Raw genomic sequence first — 18,688 nt, forward strand, 5'->3', positions numbered from 1 at the left:
CTCAAGTAAGAGAACAAAATGACCGGTTCACATTTTCAGGTTTCAGCTCTTTGCTGATTCTGTATTGGACACTTGGGTATCACGGGCTGACGGTTATTGGCACTGGTGCTGTCAGGAGGGCGGTGTGAACCCATGCGTTACAGCATCCAGAAGCAGGTGTTGGTTGTGCCATTACAGAGGATGATGTGTTGTGAACTGAGGGTCTAGGAGTGGCTGTGGGTTGCCTTGACAGCTTGGGAGAGTTCCTGGTACTTTTGATCATCCTTAATGAAATGCCTTTGATTAATAGATTCAGAAAGAAACCAGGAAGGTGTCCTCTGTGTCAAAAGAAACCTACCGTTGTCTGCTGAAATCAGGGAAGTTACTCATGGGAAGGAGGCACTGATGGTATATCAGATGCAACATGAACCATCTTCAGAAAAGACAGGCTTGGACACACATTTCACAAAGCATTTCTGCACCTGAAAAGATGCTTAAACAGAGTTTGGGCACCAGTGCTCAAAGGAGAAATTCAGGAAAGCTTTAGCAGACCTGCTTTAGCACCTGAAGCAAACTCTTGCCTCCTCTGGGGCAGAAAGTCCCCTTAAAAACCTAAGATTTTGTCCTGAGTGTGCTCAGTGTGCATAGAGCGCATGGCTACTTTCCCCTTCACCAGGATTTGAGAAACATGCCTATATCTAAGTTGTCTGAGGCCACTTTCCAAGCCGTGCTCAGATGATTGCTTGAATTGCCTTGGATTCAGTCAACAAAATGTGTTAGGTTGAACTTTTCAGCAGTAGCTGAACACTTGCAGCACTTACCAGGAAAGCGAGAGACCTTGGTGACAAGGATATCTCAGCTCCTGAGGGTGTGAACCCATGGCTCCCACAAAAAATTTCTAAGCTCTAAGTCCCTTTGGCTCCTGAAGGAAGCAGTTTCAGGTACGGTACTGCATGACCATGGATCAGGTTAAGCAACCTACACTCACTGCCCTCTCTGAACGCTAGTCTCTCCTCTGCTGGGAAGGGCCCTCACAAGCCTTGCTCAACTTCATGAATTTCACTCAAAATATAGATTGCCTGGTTTCTGCGCTGCTTTGCTGGTTGTGCAATGTGTAAGTGCCTTTGTTAAAAGCCTGCCTGGAGAAAGGAAGAAACCCTTGAAGCCAGCTGCAACAACTGTATTCTCCAGAGCAATGATGAGCTGGGGGATGCTGTGAACTTGTAGACTCTAAACACATTATTATAGCTCTGGTTTATGCCCAGCTAGTGGTGATTATCATGTGTTTTTCTGTCATTTCCTCCTTCCACTTCCCTTCTTTTTCTTTTCAGATTTTTTTTAAAGAAGAATGTAGCTCTGGATTAGGATGAAGTTTTTGCAGAGTGTTTCTGTAGTGACTAGCATTGCAGAGCTCTGCGTCTGCACTAGAGCCCAAGGAGTCCTGTAATTCAAATACATGATTACTATTACACGTGGCTATATTATTTTGAACTTGCAAACATGTGCTGAGCACTTAGAGAAAGATGTGAGGGCAATTCCTTTCCCAGGCAGCCAGCACTCTAATTCAGCCAGGATACAACCAGTGAGAACTTTATTCAGGCAAAATCAAAACAGAGTAGGTGGGATAGAAAGAGCAAAGAGAACATTAATAGCTAACATGATCACAGGGGTTGACAGTCACATTGCTGCTGTTCCTTATGGTTTTGTTTTGTTTCCTTTTGATTCCTTACAGTGGGGCCAAAAGCTACAACTCTTTTGTTGAATAGGTAAAATTGTTCTCTGCAAAGCACTGGAGTAAAACCTACTTATCTCCTAAATCCAACTGAACTAAATTGAGTGTCAGTCCTCAGCTCAGGGCAGAACATTATTACCCCTGTAAACCTTCATCAGCACAAGCATTCACGTGAACAATAACTTGTGTTTTGTGCAGAAGTACTGAGCCATTCCTTTAGTCTCTGTTTCACCAGAGTTCAGACTAGATCTAGACGGGTAAAACCTGATTTGCTCAAGGGCAAGACTAACACTTTGTTAGCTTCACCTTTGAGCATCTGCATTTTAAACCCTCCCCATCCAAACTCTTTCAGTAATACATCCAAAAGCATCACAGGACATGACAGTGTCCCACAGAAAGTGATAATGTTGCCTGGTGAATGGCACAGAAAGGAAGGTGAAAGATAAAAACTGGATGACGTGAGAGACACAATTATTTGTATAATCAGTACATTTTATGCTTTCATTGGCAATGACTTTTTATAATTTTTCTTTCTGGTTTTGCTTTTCCTGGTACAGTTTCTCACAGAGGCTCTTCCCACTGCAGTCAGTAGCAAAGTCTCATAATCTTTAGCAGGAGCAATCCTTGAGTTTGTCATGTATGCTTTCCCAGATTTACCCCAATAACGCTCATTAGGCTCATCTCCTTCTGACTGTCTGTGTGTCATAGTCCACAGGATGCTCTCTGTGTCCAAACATGTCCATCCCTACCTGTGGCCTGCCTGTTCCAGCCTGACACTTGACATGCAGCACCTGTCAGAATCTGCTTAAACAGATAATAACACCTCTGGCTGAAGGTTATTTGCATTCTGTTGTTGATGTCAGCATGACGGATTTTTGTTGCAGCATCCCTAACTGTAGAAATGCTCAGTTATTCAATCTCAGCGAGCTAAGATGCTGCCCATTAAATCAGCCAACACAATTGTGGGGCCATGAAAAGTCACAGCTAATTTGAAATTTTATTAGCTCTCGGCTGATCTTGTTTACTGCAAAAGCAGTCTCTCAAAACCAGCCCTTTGCTTCTGTACAAAACTCTAATCCTTGACACCTTGTTGGCACTGTGTGGTGGTGGATGTGGGACTTGGAAGCTAGACTGCATGAGGCTTGAAAGAGGAACGAGACTGCTGTGGGATTTGTGAGCATTTTGCAGCCAGCAAGTGCAGCAGCAACCCAAAGAGTTCAGGGACAGTAGCCCCATTGCTGCTGGAGAGTAATTATTTTGCAGAATAGTAGTGGCTCTGAATGTGACAATTAGTTTTTGTTCTGGGGAGGGAATATGTCATGCTCATCTCATCGTAGTTTAGAAGTAAGCCAAAAGATCCGCCTCTCCTAATAAGCAGTGGTGTTCAATAGGCACACAGCTTTTCCTATCAGTTAGCAGCTGGTTGTGTGCTTTAGGATCTTAATCCATTCCTAGCAAAGGAGGCTTTCAGGAGCTGGAGAGTCTCAACATGAAGGCTTATGGGCAAGGAAGACAGTCACAAAACCCTTTTAGTTACTCAGCGCCTGCCTCGTCCTGCGTACTCGGGTGGGAAGGAGCATGTCCCATTTAACCAACCACCTGGCAGATGTGGTGCCATATCAGCCTTGTTTCTGTCATAATGCACCTGGAACAGGTTCAGTTTATTTACTGTTTTCTTGAGAAGAAAATTACTTCTGGCTTGGATCCTGCTGCTTCTTATGTGATAAATACCAGAGAGATGAGAAATGGTGATCCTCCAGCCCAGCTAAAGCTCCGGTGGGCAGAGTAAACAAGACACAGCCCTGAGTCATAGAATCACAGACTGGTTTGGGTTGGAAGGGACCTGAAAGCTCATCCAGTTCCAACCCCCCTGCCATGGGCAGGGACACCTTCCACTAGCCCAGGTTGCTCAAAGCCCCGTCCAACCTGGCCTTAAACCCTTCCAGGGAGGGGGCAGCCACATCTTCTCTGGGAAACCTGTGCCAGTGTCTCACCACCGTCACAGTGAAGGATTTCTTCCTTATATCTAATCTAAATCTACCCTCTTCCAGTTTAAAACCGTTACTCCTCGTCCTGTCACTACGCTCCCTGAGAAACTGTCCCTCCCCACCTGTCCTGTAGCCCCCTTTAAGCACTGGAAGGCTGCTCTAAGGTCTCCCTGGAGCCTTCTCTTCTCCAGCTGAACAATCCCGACTCTGTCAGCCTGTCCTCCACACTGACCCCAGTAGCTCCAGATTTTCAAAACTTCTGCTTGGTTTGGGTGGCTGTATTTTTTTGTATGCTATTTAAACATCATAAAGTGCATGAGTTTCAGAAAGTGATGGGTCACAAGTACTGTTTGAAAGCCAAGTAGTTTTAGGTCATCTTAAATTTGGCATCCAGGTGGCTATTTGTGGAAGGCAGTTACGATACTGACTGTCTCGTGAAACTCCTGAGTAAGGTCAGCATTCAGGTCTATTGTCATTATCTAATGTAGCTGTCCCAGTTGCTACAGTGAGAGTGTTTAAAGTCAGTTAATATCAGGTGTTTTCCAGATGGTATTAAGCAAGTGTCATGCTTGTTAGGCCAAGGTTCTGCTCCAAGAAGACACAGATAGCTTTAGCATTTAGTTCCTTCCATGAAGCAATGCTTGCATGGAGAACAGGCTGAAAATACATTGCAGATACAAATCTTTAATGAGAATTGTGGTTTCACTGAGTTATGCTGGCACTTCAGAGCCCTTTGGGACTGGAACAGATGTTTTGTGAACAGAAAGTAAAAAGACAGTCTCTGCTCCCAGAGAGTTTAAAGTCTAAGGTAGTGTTTGGAAGAGCTCACTAATGGGATTGGTGGATTTGCAATCTTTATAATGAAGGCAGAGCATCTTTCTAAAAGCAGTGTTCCAACTCTACCCACCAGATACAAGCTAGATGCAGTAATCCCAAAGTAAAACTAATCTAGTGATATACGGAGCGCAGATTGTCTGATCAAAGTGGACTTGGTCCCCTAGACAGTAATGCCAGCTGAATAAATCACAGCTGCTTTATTCTCAGTGGCAGAAAATGAAGGTTTTCTGCTGAACCCAGTTCATTCTCCTTCCTGTCTGTCCCTCTCTGAAGGAAATGAGACAGGGCTCACCAGATGACCTCCAGAGGTCCTATCCAGTCTTACTTATTCTATGATTACATGAGACTTAGTGGAAGATGCAAATCACTGATCCCATTATTTACCACATGTGGCAATGTCTTGCCAATGGCTCCCTTTTCACAAAGGCAGTGATTTGATTCACTAAGATTGTAAAGGGTATTTATTTCATGGCTTTATACAAAGGAGGTGTGACGAAAGAGTTTTATTTTTGGAAGGACTGCCAAAAGGACACGTGCATCCATATAGGAGGCATAAAATGTCTCAAAGATGTAAAAACTCTCATTACATGGAAATAATAAGTAACACAAGAGATGGCTTAAAATACGGCTCAGTGACAGATCTCCGAATTAATTTGTTAATCGAAAGGCATCTATGATTGAAGCTGTTTCTGAAGGGATCCCTTGGAACTGGATGTTGTATCCAACCCTATTCAGCATTTTCATCATTGTCTTAGAATGCAGTTTAAATCTCTCCTGGTAAAATCTTCCGGTCACCTAAAGCTTGATATGGTGGTAAATAGCATACCCAGATCATTTTGATACAGAGTGATCTGACTCGCATCGCTACAATGTCACACTCAAGCAAAATGTGTCTTAAGGCAGCAAATTGCAAGATAATATGCCTGGGAACAAAGAAAGCATGTTATACTTACAGGTTGGGAGACTCTTGAAAAGCAATGACTCAGAACAGGATTTAGAGGTCACTGGAGATAATTGTCTCAACATGAGTTCTCAGTACAAGGCCGTTGCTAAAAGGCTACTGTGAACCTTAGAAGTATGAAAACTCAAAACTTGGGAAGTGGTCTCTCTTCTGTAGCCAATATTTCTGCCACAGTTCTGTGTCCAGTGTTGGTGCCCACACATAACAGAAGATGTGAAATTACTGGAAAGAGATCAAAGAATGCCACACACACAAAAAAAAAAATCCAGTGGCTGGAAAATAAACCTTATGCCTGAGCTGTTCAGAGAAAAGGTTTGGAATGGATTGTTGCTCTGTGTGGAGGGACTTGCGCTTGGAAAAGACATCAGAGCATGCAGGGCAGAAGGAAATATTGGTAACCTTGCAGACAAAGGCAAAACAAGTTCCAGTGGTGGGGTATCAGAGTTAGACAAATTCAACCTTGAAATAAGATGCAGTTTCCTGGCAGTAATTAAGCATTTGTATGGCTTACCGGAGGAAGTGGTGGACTCACTGTAATCATCTGTCTTTGATATATGAGATATCTTTCTAAAAGACAGGCTTTAATCCAGTTCTGGGGGGGAAAAAAGGGAACAATCTGTGTATATAAGAGGTCAGACAAGCTGATCATAGTAATTTCTTTGACCTTAAAGCACATGAATTATTGTAATCCCTCTTTCAACCTTGCATGGAGATAATTCAGTAACATCTTTGGTCTCAGGTCTGAAGTGCCATGGTCATGTTATGGCTATATGTAGAGTAAGGGAGGCGCCACTTTTTAAAACCAAGAGTTGTATAAGCATGGCCATAGCTGCAAACTTGCTGTGCTCTGGGAGCTACCAGAGTTAAGAATCCATGCACAGATCATGGGTCTCTGTGGCTTTGCTGCTGCAAAACTTGGGGTGCAGAAGCCACTGGTCCCATGATCATCTCCTTCTGTTACCTCTCTTTGAAAATTTTGCAGAAAGTTCTAAGGAAGGTTCACCTTTATAAATTTCAAAGGTGTTTTGTATTATGACTTCGTATTGTTCTGTGAGGTCACACCTTGCTATATTTTCCTTTGCTGCTGGTGCTGGCTTCCCACATTATTTTTCTGTTTGATTATTTGGACCATTAAAGCATAAGTTTTATTTTGCTCTGATTTTATTTTCTATTAATCCATGCAGCTCCCTGAACGCCTTGCTCTTCATGGGTAGGGGGCTTCTGGCAAATGTCACTTTATTCTCACTCTTCTGATGGATCCAGTGAGAGATCTCAGGGCATGAGAAGTCATAGCTGTGTACAGTTTCATTATATCTTCTTACAATTCACTGTAGGGCACCACTTGGATCACTTGTAGACTGTACAATAAAAAACAACCAGAAAACAATATTCATGTGGAGGTGTCACTGTTTATGATCTGGTTTGTACCTTAACTCTTGCTGTTCTCCATGGCTCAGACAAAAATGTCCTTTACATTTTCTAAGTGAAAGAAATGCTTTGCCCTGAGACTGCTGTTGATACTGGAGGGACTTGAGTAGCTAAACCCCATTTCAGCTCTTGAAGACCTTAATGACTTTAAGACAACCTCTCTGGTGTAATTACCCCCAGCTTATTCTGTACAGGACTGGAACACATTAGTTGAAAGTCATATCTGCAGATGAGGCCTCAGCATTCCCACCTGTACAAAACATTGTCCTGTGCATCTGTTCATCAAACATTTATCTACGGTTTCAAAAAAAAAAAAAAAAAAAAAATTTCCTTGCTATCTTGCAGTTTCAGGTCCCAAAACACATTTCTGATGCCTGGAATAAAGACAGGGTAATGAAGAGGTATGGTACAGCTGGTTTGCTGTCCTCTCAGCAGAGTGTCTGTAGCCTTAGAAAACATTATTAATGTGTGGGAGAAAATGACAACATTTTATCTTGCTTGAAACTGTAGTCGATACAGTAACAATGCTGGTTTGTTGGTTTTTGTCTGTCTTTTCCATTTTTTTTTTCTCTCAGGTAGCTATGGATAAGCATATTGCATCTATGCAGGTCTTCACTCTGTGAACGGTCTCTCAAACTCCATCTGAGATTTGACCTTCCAGAATCCTACTGGCCTAATCGTCTGCAGCAAGTCATTTTTTTAATGGGCAAATAAAACGTAATTAGTTCTTTTTCATTATCACTAGTCATCAAGAGAAAAGGCAGATGGGTAGGTTTTGTGCCTGAGCTGATAAATTTTTGTGGCAATTTTGCAAGGAGTTATAAAGATGTAGAGATATCAGAACAGACAGAGGTAAGGATAATGGATGGGATTTTCAAAAGCACTTTTGCTAATCTGACACTGCTCCCATTATCATTAATGGCAGGTGCAGAGCACTTGTGAAAATGACTCATTGTGTGTGTGTGTGCACGTCTACATGGAGCAGATATTCATTGCACTTTGACCCACACATAGACTGGAAGCTCTGGGAACATTGAACAGGCTTTTTGTTCAGTTTTCTGTGTATGGGTAACCACATGAAATGATGTTGACAGTGATGTTTTATGGCACTAGAGTCTTCTGAGAATGGAACAGGTATAACTCAAAAGAATCCAAGTCCATGACATGTAAGCCATCGTAAGTACTAGAGCAATAATAACAGATCAGATTCTCATCCTATTTATATTACAGTAAACTCAAAGTTATGCCAATAACATTAGTGAAAGGACTTCTAATTCATACTGGTATAACTGGGATGAAACTGAAGCTCACAATCTGTAATAATGACAAACTGTCTTGTTTTAATTTACTGTTTCTTTGAAATAAAAAATACATTATCGTGACAACTCCAAATCTCATCCCCCTTCAGGAGAGACCTACCTCTCAGGACAGTGTTACTCTCCAAGCACATCCATTTCTTGCCTGAAATCGTTAGTAGGATGCTAGCTGTAAAGGTGTTTCTCTGATATATAGAGCTCCCAGCAACTACACTGAGACCAACCACTCATTTCACATAGGTCTTTGAACAGCCATCACATGGTAACAATTTTCATTCGCTATCAAACTGTCTTGCTTGAACTGATGAGTTGGAAGTGAAGGGCTCTGTATCCCATTACCCCAGAACAAAAACATCCAGTTCCCTTATCTGATTTAAAGATCCATCTCTACTACATGCTAACAACTTTTATTTCTAAATGTGATGCTTCATCAAACCTCTTCTGAGCTTTTTTTGTATTTCCTTTCCTGTCACCGCTTTTTACTAAGCTGTTTGCAATGAACAGTGGCATCTCAAAATGAACTAGGGTAATGCTGCTATGGCGGTGGGAGGGGAAGTAGTATTGTCTGTGCGTTTGATGACTTGACAGATATGCAAACCCTCATTTTACTAGAGCACACCTGGCAAGCTTTTCTCATCTCTGTCCACTGCTTTTATTGTTGTTACTACTAATTTAGCAGTGCTGAAAGTACAAGATTTATATCCTGAGAGTTTAAGGTCATCTGTTACTCTGTGTCTGCATGGAATAAAAGTGACAAAGACCAAAAGAGACCGAACCCTCCCAGCAACATCTTCCTCACTATCTCATCTCTCTAGCCAGAATCTTGAGTGGGTTGCATGTACAGATCTCTCTGTACCCATGGTAGATACCATGGCTTTATTCACTGTTTACTCCTGCTGAAAGCAACCCTGATAGCTTTGGTACGATGCAATGTGCCCATGATTTATACAGGGAACAGGACCAGTGTACAGAAATCATTTGTATACTGACAGGAAAAAAAACACCTTTTGGGGCTCTGGAGTTATCTGAGTGACTGAGATGTGAAATGGCATATCCCAGAATTAACCTCAAAGATGCTTTTTTTTTAGGGTCTAATCTCACATGTATGTGTGTGGTTTCATATATTACATATTAATGCATATTAATGTTACTACTAATGCATATTTGTGGTTCTTTACTGTGGCTTTAAGGGAACATGCCTTATTCTGTGCAGGTGTAAATTCACATTTCTCTGTTGTGTGCACTGGAAAGAGTTCTTGCACTCTGAAGTCTACAACCCTACATATTACCATTGCTCTAAAATCTTCCTTACCCTTCTGCAGATGGCCTGGTGGATTGCATGGACCCAGACTGCTGCTTGCAGCCCCTGTGCCACATCAATGCGCTGTGCCTGGGCTCCCCGGACCCCTTGGATATCATCCAGGAGACGCAAGCCCCCGTCTCCCAGCAGAGCTTGCATTCGTTCTACGATCGGATCAAGTTCCTGATCGGCAAGGACAGCACTCATGTCATCCCAGGAGACAATCCTTTTGAAGGAGGGTAAGTGAATTTTGATTCCGTAAGAGGTAAAGCGTAAGCCACTTGCCCATCTTAAGACATTGAATGACAGCAAGATGCAGAACATGGAAATTGTCTAAGGGAAGTAAATATCTAATGAATTTTGTGACTGATGTAATTCTGCTGACTGTCTCCTCATTTGCAATGTCCTGCCAAGCAGTAAGACAAGATGCTTCTCTCCCAATGCTCATGGGCTGTTGCATCTTTCCTGCCTTCTCTTATTTCCAGGAATGAAAGCCACCCATTCAGCAGGGCTCTTCTAGTTCAAGTGACTGACATTTTCCAGAAGTACCTTGTAAACAGCAATGGCAGACTTTCTTCCAGTGACAGAGCCAAAAGAGAGGGAAGCTAGAATGGTATTTGCAATCTACAGTGTGACTATCAGAGACCTCAAAAGCACTGAAGAAAATCTTACAGCCTAGGGAGAGCTATTAGAGTGATTTCCGATATGAACGGTCACTTGAATATAGGTTGGTTTTAATACTGAGACATTCTTTATCACTGCAATCATCAAGAAACAGGAACTGGCAAAGAAATATTATACAGTTCACTTCTGTGACTGCATCTCAGCCATTTGTTTAAGTACATTCCTGGCTGTCAGGGGAGGTCATCCCTTTAAAATCATGTGCTTATAGCAGGACACCATAATACATATCCTGGCATGTCAGATTCTTAGATCATTCAGTGTCTGCCCTGAATGTTGCCTTTCAGAGGTGGTGACCCTGAGCCAGGAGGTGGTTCTCAGCACTTAGGTTTGGACTCTGTTGAATTCCACCCAGTCATTAACTGTTTACTTTCAGCTTTCCCACACACAGCAGTGAATAGGTTTGCACTAAAACTCTCGTGTTTGTGCGAGTATTTTATTTCAGCACTTGCATCTCAGCAGGCCCCTCAGGCCCTTCTGGGTCTGACCTAATGCTTTTCCATGGATGGACATTGCCAACATTCCTTGGGTACCACCTCCCATGTATTGCCATCTCCGGTGGTCTACAGGCTGACCTCAGACATGAACCACTTAGAAGCACACCAGTGTCAAGGAGTTGGCCTGATGTGATAGTTTCCCTGATTTGCCTTGCTGCCCAGAAAGCTGACAGGAGTGATTCAGATTAAGGCCAAATACTCATTATGTCACAAACTGTTATACTTCATCAGCATTCTGAAGATTTCAGGTTCTGGATACAGAGCAGTTAGCACAGCGAATGCTCTGCTGTCAGTTGTTGTGATTTGTTGCTGTAAAATCAGTCTTCGGAATATAAAATAGATTATATGCACAATTTCATTCTTCTGATATATTTAGGGTTGCAATTCCTCAACTGAGCTCACAGTCAGAAGCCTTTCCACAGAGGACTCTGGTATCAGGTCCATGTGTATCCATTCTGATAGGCAGAGAGTTTTGTTAGACACGTGTCCATGTTTAACGAACTTTTCCATACAATGAAGAATTCCAGGAGTCTTCATACATGTGTGAGTTAAAAAAATTGAAACTTCTCTTTAAAGGCTGCTTGCATTCAGCAGCATACAGAGGTGGGGGAAAATAATGGTAATTTCTCATTTATACAGTGCATTTGCTTCTGGGAGTGCCAGTAGAGGACCAACAGAAAGACTGTGTCATTTGGGGTCACATAAACTCCTACAAGAGCTACACGCGTTCCACAGATCTGATGACAGATCTCTATGTAGGAAGGAATTACTAACCATCTGTAGACGTCCTGCTAAAGAAAGATTTGGGATTCAAAAGGAGCACCTGCTAACAGAAATGTTTATCTGGCGTATAGATTACTAGAGTGAGGGAATGCAAAGATTCAAATCAATAGGGAGGGTTTTAATGATTGCTTTTCATTAACTGCAGTGGAACTAATAAATGGGGCTCCTTGTTCCGTTTAAGTTAACACAAAGAATTATGCAGAGATAGCAATGATTTATGAGGTTGCCATTCTTAAAATATCAGCACAGGGTGTGTATCACTAAATATGGTCTACAGATATGTCACCTCAAGCTGTGATTGTATTGCATCTCTCAAGTTAAATATCTTGACTCATCACAAGAGCGGTTTCAAGTAACAGTGAAGGACCTCAACAGAAGGCATATTTTCCCCTGAGACAGCACCACAGCACACAGTCCAGGCTTATCGGTCTGTTGGGTTGCTAAAAATGCCATTACTCTTTTGGGATCTTAAAAGACATCATGCGTTCCTGTTAGTTCTTAAAGATCCTATAGTTCTGGATAAACTCAACCATTGCAAGTGTTTTCTGCTCACTTGGCTTCTCTTCGTAGTTTCGATTGTCTGTTTTCACCGCCTAGATAGCTGAACCTTTAAATAGCTGTCTCTTGTCACCCTGGTAATGGCAGTGCTTCAGCAGTGGTCAGACAGCGACCGCTCCGCGGAGGAGTGTGGGCTGGGACTGTCTGGGACCCAATTAGTCTGGGCAAATGAGACTGACTGTGTGGATGTGCCCTTTCTCGCTGTTGAATCTCCTCCAGTTGCTTTTACGACAGACAGGTGATAATATCCCTCTTATCCATGGAACTGCTCAGTGTCTCCGTGAAGATCACAGCAGCAGCTGGGGGGCAAGATGAAGCATTTTCATCTCTCCTTCCAGCCGCTGGCTTAATAGCTTGTCCAACAGGAGGGAGGGCGGGAAACCTTTCTGTTCTGATGGAGGGCTCCAGCATCCTGACTCAGGACAGCCCTCTCCTTCAATTGCTGCTGCTGTGATTCATGAAGCTGTCTCCTTCTTGGTGTAGATCAGGACTGTAGATTGCTGGGCATGGAACATCCTACATCCTTATGTCCCGGCTCCATCATCATCATGGGATAGGATTGGAGGTGGGTCCATGCCACGTGCTGCGAGCAGCTCCCCATGAGCAGGCAACACAGAGGTGATGTGGACCTCTGTGTCCTGCGTGTCTGATGTCCTGCAGAGCACTCTCATCATTCAGATCAGGAACCACAGGCTACTCCTCAGGGCTTTACCAGGTCATGGCCGGCTGATTATCACCCCTGGGGGAACTACAACACATTTGCATTCCTCTATGGCCTGTGCAGAAGTGGCAGCAGTGTGAAGGAGATGACTGAATATCCATGCAAGATATTTCCTGGGTTTCAGAAACGCAGCTTAGCTACCCTTTAGAGAGAACAGCAGTGCAGATCACCTAATGGATACAAATAAATGAATGCCTCGTGACAGCTAGCCTTTGAGTGAATTTATTATTGAATTACACTCCAGCTTTTTAAGAACAAGCTGAGCTGACAAGCTCTCTCACCACTGCAAAAGAAAAAGGAAAGACAATGATAAATTACCCTGATGGATAAAGGTAAAGACCTTGTCTCCTCCAAAATACCAGCAATTATATATTATTCATGTTTGGGAAGAAAAAATAATTATTGCCTATATTGAAATGAGTGTTTATGATGATAAAGCAAGTAGCTAAATTAAATTCTGAATGCACAGAATGTCTTTTCACATCATTTTGATGAACAGATAACAAGTACTCTTCTGCTACTTGATCGTTCTTGTATTGATTTTGAAACCACTTACTCTTGCTGTTTGCTTTGTATTTTTAAGCCGTTCTTAGTTGTCCATCACCATAAGGAGCAGCACAAGATGCAGTGGTGTCAAGTTGTTGACTTTCAAGTAGGACACCTGATATATTTGTTCTCTCTTGAGGGACAGTGTCAGAAAATTGCAAGAACGGGCTAAAGTCCTGATCCACAGAGTCTTTTATGTTAAGTGTTGTCATAGGATTAAAGTACCTCAGAAAACCATGCGCAGAATTGGCATTTTTTGTAAAGAATATTTGAAAATAAATCAGATGATTTTTAAATAGGTGTGTTTTATAGCCCTCCTTTTTTGGGACAGGTCGTATATATCTACTTGCTGCCAGCAATATTAACACATCCCAATTACATGGGCAGCTAGAAATAACCAGCTGAGTTATAAAGATGCATCAGAGAGCAGGATCTGGTATCAGCTGCAAGGGTAGTTAGTTAGTCCCTTATTGCCCTCAGGTCAGTAGTCTAAGTACAAAAAGTTGTTAGTTTTCATGGTTTAAAATTCTGATCAGAATTAAATTTGCACATTTCTTTTTCCACTACTGAGTCACAAGGTGTATAAACATGTCACTCCACCTCCTTGGGTCCCTCACTGTCTGCCAGGCTGTACAATGTACCTTACTGATCCAGCTGGGGAGGGTTACGCAAGCACCGCTAGATGCTAAGATAGACAGGTATGCTGTAAATGTATGTGTGCACTATTTTTCTATAAATAAATAAATGGATGGTTTTTATTGTCAGAGTTAAACTGCATTGATCCCAAGCCCCATCAAAACCAGAATTGTGAGTATTGATCATGGCCAAAAAACAACTAAGAGAACAGGGGAGGATCAAAATGGCTTTCAAACTGTTTTGGTCGTCCATCTGGCTCAGTTCTGAGTGATTTTGAAGAATATTACAATGATATCTCCGTATCCTTGAAGGAAGATGTTCAAAACACCTTCTCTTTTCCTTTCACACATTTCTTCCCACACCTGAGCTGTGGGTTCACCACAGCAGATCTTCCTGAGGTTTCTTCACAGGGAAGCCAAAGTGTTCTGTCTGTTCTGTACTCTTCCCTCGAGAAAAGTGTGATTTTGATACAGCAAAGTAAGAAACACTTCTTTTCTAGCCAAAGACAAAGTTTGAAGTCAAAAAACCCAAACTCTTCAGGTGTGGCTTTCTGCAGATGATTTCTCCCAAGATGGCTGGGCCAGCCCGTGGCTCTGGCCCAGCTCCAGCAGGATGCAGCTCTGTTGGGCTGGCACCAAAATGCGGGGGGTGAGATGCACCCACGGAACAGCAGGCACCCCAGGGGCAATGCAGGAGCTTGGGGAGCACAGCAGCTCCACGGGTTAGGACAGCTTTGAAAGATAAACGCTGCATCTGTTTGAGACTATGTCATAGATATTAGACACTATCCAGCGTTCCTGAGAGCGAGCCCTCATGGCACCTACATTAATGGGAAGGGGGTCATATTTTTCCATATCTTAAACCAAGCTAACACAGCACCTCTTAAACGCTTTCCTCCCAGCATTACTGTCTTCCAAAGACATCATTCTGCTTTTGTTGCTTTCTTCTTAAATGAACTACTTTTTAGCTACAAATCATAGATTTTTGAAATATAGGAGAGTAACAAGGAATTTTCAGTGACGTAGTAATTATTCCTTTTAAGCACAAGGAAGCATACTTTTAAAACTTACCTTTTTGGTGTACAGAGTGTATATATATTATTTTTCAATGCTTGCCTTTTTCTTTTGACTTTAAATTACATAGTATGGCATTATTTCAGCTTAAAGTGATTTTGAGTTGAGCATGGCATTATTTTCATATAATAAACTAATGCAATATATGCAGCTACTTACTTCCACTTTGTGGAATTTGTACCCACAGCACTCTATGAAAGCAAAGTTCCTATCCATTTTTATGTTTCTTTCCATAACATAGATAATGTAATCATAATGTAATTGCATTCCCCTTTCACAAGTAGAAGGAAGTCCTGCGTACAATCATTAGAGAAACTGAGGTGCAGTTTTTAACCAATATTAAAAAAAATTGGATGTTTATTACCAGGCACAAACTCTTGAGTAGGATCTTCCTAGTGTGATTTGGGCATGATTCTAGAATCAGGCAAGGCATCTGATAGAAATGCTGCACCATCCTGGACCTGGGATTAAAAGGTCTCAGGCGATACCTGTGTACCCAGGAGCTCTTGGAGCGTGCAGAAAGTAAAACTCAAGCCTTCAAACTCACAAGCAGAAAACCAGAACTCCTAATGAGTTAAGTACCTCCTGGATTACACAGGTACTGGTGTGTACATTTGGTTTTAGGAGTCTAAACTGTGGTGTAGATGCTGATGCATTCTCTTGGATCTGGCATGCAGATATTTGATTAATATTCAATATTCAAGGTACGTTCCTCTGAAAAAAGAGCAGCCCACATGCCCATTGTTTTACATTACATGTTGATGGACATGTCTGGCGTGATAGCTGTGAGCTGAGTCAGTTGCTGCATTCAATATAATAACATCACCAGAAACTGCATATCCTGTTCAATGGAAAGATTTGATTATTTCATTACTGCATAAGGCTTCTTCAAATTAAATACCAGCTCACTGTTGTAACGATTCTCATGTGGGTCACTGGCATGTTCATTCCGCGAAAAGCTGGAGCTTTCTGCCCCAAGCTCATTGCTGCCTCACCTCTGCAGAGGTTTGCTGACCCCAGACCAGACTGGAGAGCTTCAGCATCCCTCAGCCAGCTCTGCAAAACCTCCTTTCTCATTTTAAATTGCAGGGGAGACTCATGTGAGCTGATCCTGTTGGCTTTGCACTGATGCGGCAAAGTTCTGCCTTGCAAGATCAGCTTTGGGGCAGTCGCCTCTAGCTGTTGGATGCTAACAGCTGAGTCCAAGTATGGCTTTCAATCATTTCAATATATCAGGAAGAGTCTGTCCTTTGAGTGTGACATTTACTTGCTAAATTGGTTAAAACCTCCTACATAACAAAGCAGTTTTAAAATCCTAATCATAAAATCTTATATATTTTATTGAACCATTTTTTTTCCTAATTCCTTTGGCTCATTACAAAGCTATCAGACAGCTTATATGTAGTTAAAGAACTTTCCCTATGATCATCAAAAAGAGAGCTCATTTTATAATTAACCTCGAAATAATGTATTTTTCCTGCCGTTCTGCTCAATTTTGCTTTCATGGTGTCTCAAATTCAATGGAAGGAATTGCTTTTATTTTGGGTCTTCTGCAGAGCTGAATATGTGGCCACAGCTTACAAAATAAATACCAGATGTAAAATACTATAAAAATACAGAACTAAGTTCTGCAGGCATTTTTTGTGAAGACTTGGCATGAATACTTTATTCATCTCTGAAAGTTATTGCACTATAAAGTCTTTACCTCTCATAGAAATAGTGGTTACAGGATCACTTCTGAAAAATTACAAAATGAGCGTAATTCAGTATTAGGTGGAAAAATTATCTTGTGCCTCACAAGCTACTGAACGCTTGACTTAGATTTTACAGACCTAAAAAAACAGGAGTGGGATTCTGTTTCTTTGAGATCTCGTGCAAAGCAAGAGTGTTTCTTTGGTTGTACTGGAGTAAAGGAGAGAATCATCAACTTTTAAAGCATTACTTAGTCAACCACATTGTGAACAAAAGGATTCTTCGTTGAAACTTTGCAGTAAAGCACAGCCCAACTTTATTATGCATTGCATTTCCTATAAAACTGTTATAAAATACTTTCACTTAAATAGTATGGTTGGAGCCAGTTTTATAATTTCAGAGACCAACATCAGTGTCTTTTCCTCTTTATTTCCTATTTGTTGAGCAGCCTTCCTGAATCCCTTATCCTCCCATTTTCCCATTATAGCGCAACTGAGAAATCCGGGGATGCAAAAATAGTGAGTCAATGAGGCATAGAGACCCAAGATGTTTTGGATGGCAGAAGTGGCATCTCTTTCCAACAGTGGCCAGATTGCCTGGCAGATCAGAGAAGAAGATTGTGCTTTCATAAAGAGAAAAAGGACACACATTGAGTAGGTGAATAAGGTCCAAATCTTAGGAGAAGTTTTCAAAGCAATAGGGGCCTGAATCTTTCAGGAATGGAGCCAACAGGGAATTGTTTTGAGACCAATGATCATTCGATCGTGGGTTTTTTGGAAGTGGTAGGTGGTCCTCAAAAGATAATACATTTTGTGACTAAACTGTCATGAAATAAAAATACCTTCTTTTCCTTTTGGAGGAGCTACAGCTAGCAGTCACTAATAGTGCTAAAAAAGATGATGCCAAAGGAGGTTTTTGAGAACTATCAGTTTGTAAGTCTTCACAGAGCAGAACAGAGTCAGATGCATGCAGTGGGGAACTTGAGAAGCTGGGCAATGGCTGGTCACAAAACCAAGCCCTCTTGTGGATATTAAAAATATCAGATGAAGAAGGCCCACTGTTTTGGTACTGTCAGGTTAGACCAGATCTAAAGAGACAACAAGACTAAAATCTGCATCTAGAGGTGTTATTGTAAATCCTGATTAATAAGCACTTTCCTCTTGGACTTCAAATACCACCTTCATTAGCCACATTCATAAAAGTATCCAAGCATTATGTTGCTTTTTCCCGTGTCCTTCTTCAGACAATTTAAGAAATGGGTTTTCATTGAAGCATTTCATTCAGTTGGCTTTACTGTATGTTTCATAGAACATCTAAAAGACTGTAGAAGGCTTCTTGCAAAAGGTTAACAGCTGAGGACCATACCCTCATAAAGAATCATCAGCATCTCTTGACCCTTCAGTGCTGGGACCTTATAAATAGCTTCTCTAAATACATTAAACAAACAGAACAGATACTGTTTCTCACTGCAAACAACTTAGAATTGACTTTCTTTTATTGAGCCTGGGCAGAGCTCTTATAAACTTTATTCTTCATCACCCACTCTTTTTATTCTGGGTTTCCCACTCCATCAGCTGCTCAGAAAATTGAGTGGCAGGATCTGTTGCAAACCAAGTCTGTCAGTGCCACTTTAGCAAGTCCCTGTTTGGGAGTTGGTCGAATGTCAGTGCATTTAGTCCTTTGTCAGATTGACACCAGCATTCTGGTGCTTCCCGTATTGGCAACCTTCTCAGCTGAGCCTAATTAACAATTTGTATCCCAGCTGCCCGACATGTGCCAAACCCTTTTAGAAACTCACTTGTGCTATATGTGGTGGTGGTGGGATTTTTCTGGATGTCTATTCTTTAATTTTCATTTTTTCATATAAGTGTGCCTTTCTTGTTTAAAAAGGAACCATTCAGCAGGATCTTTTCTATTCTATTTCCTAACCTTAATACCTTCATTCAGATGGCAGCTAAGA

The 18,688-nt window shown here is 41.8% G+C and overlaps 1 protein-coding gene across 1 annotated transcript in view; it reads left to right on the plus strand.

Annotated features, from left to right (window-relative positions):
- TENM4 (teneurin transmembrane protein 4) overlaps positions 1-18,688 on the plus strand; it is a 508,875-nt gene that overhangs the window by 398,731 nt on the left and 91,456 nt on the right. The window contains exon 16 of the mRNA XM_074816409.1: positions 9,564-9,780. Coding sequence (XP_074672510.1) covers positions 9,564-9,780 — 217 coding nt within the window. The remainder of the gene's footprint in view (positions 1-9,563; positions 9,781-18,688) is intronic.

Source organism: Strix aluco, chromosome 2, assembly GCF_031877795.1.
Source record: "Strix aluco isolate bStrAlu1 chromosome 2, bStrAlu1.hap1, whole genome shotgun sequence".
NCBI lineage: Eukaryota > Metazoa > Chordata > Aves > Strigiformes > Strigidae > Strix > Strix aluco.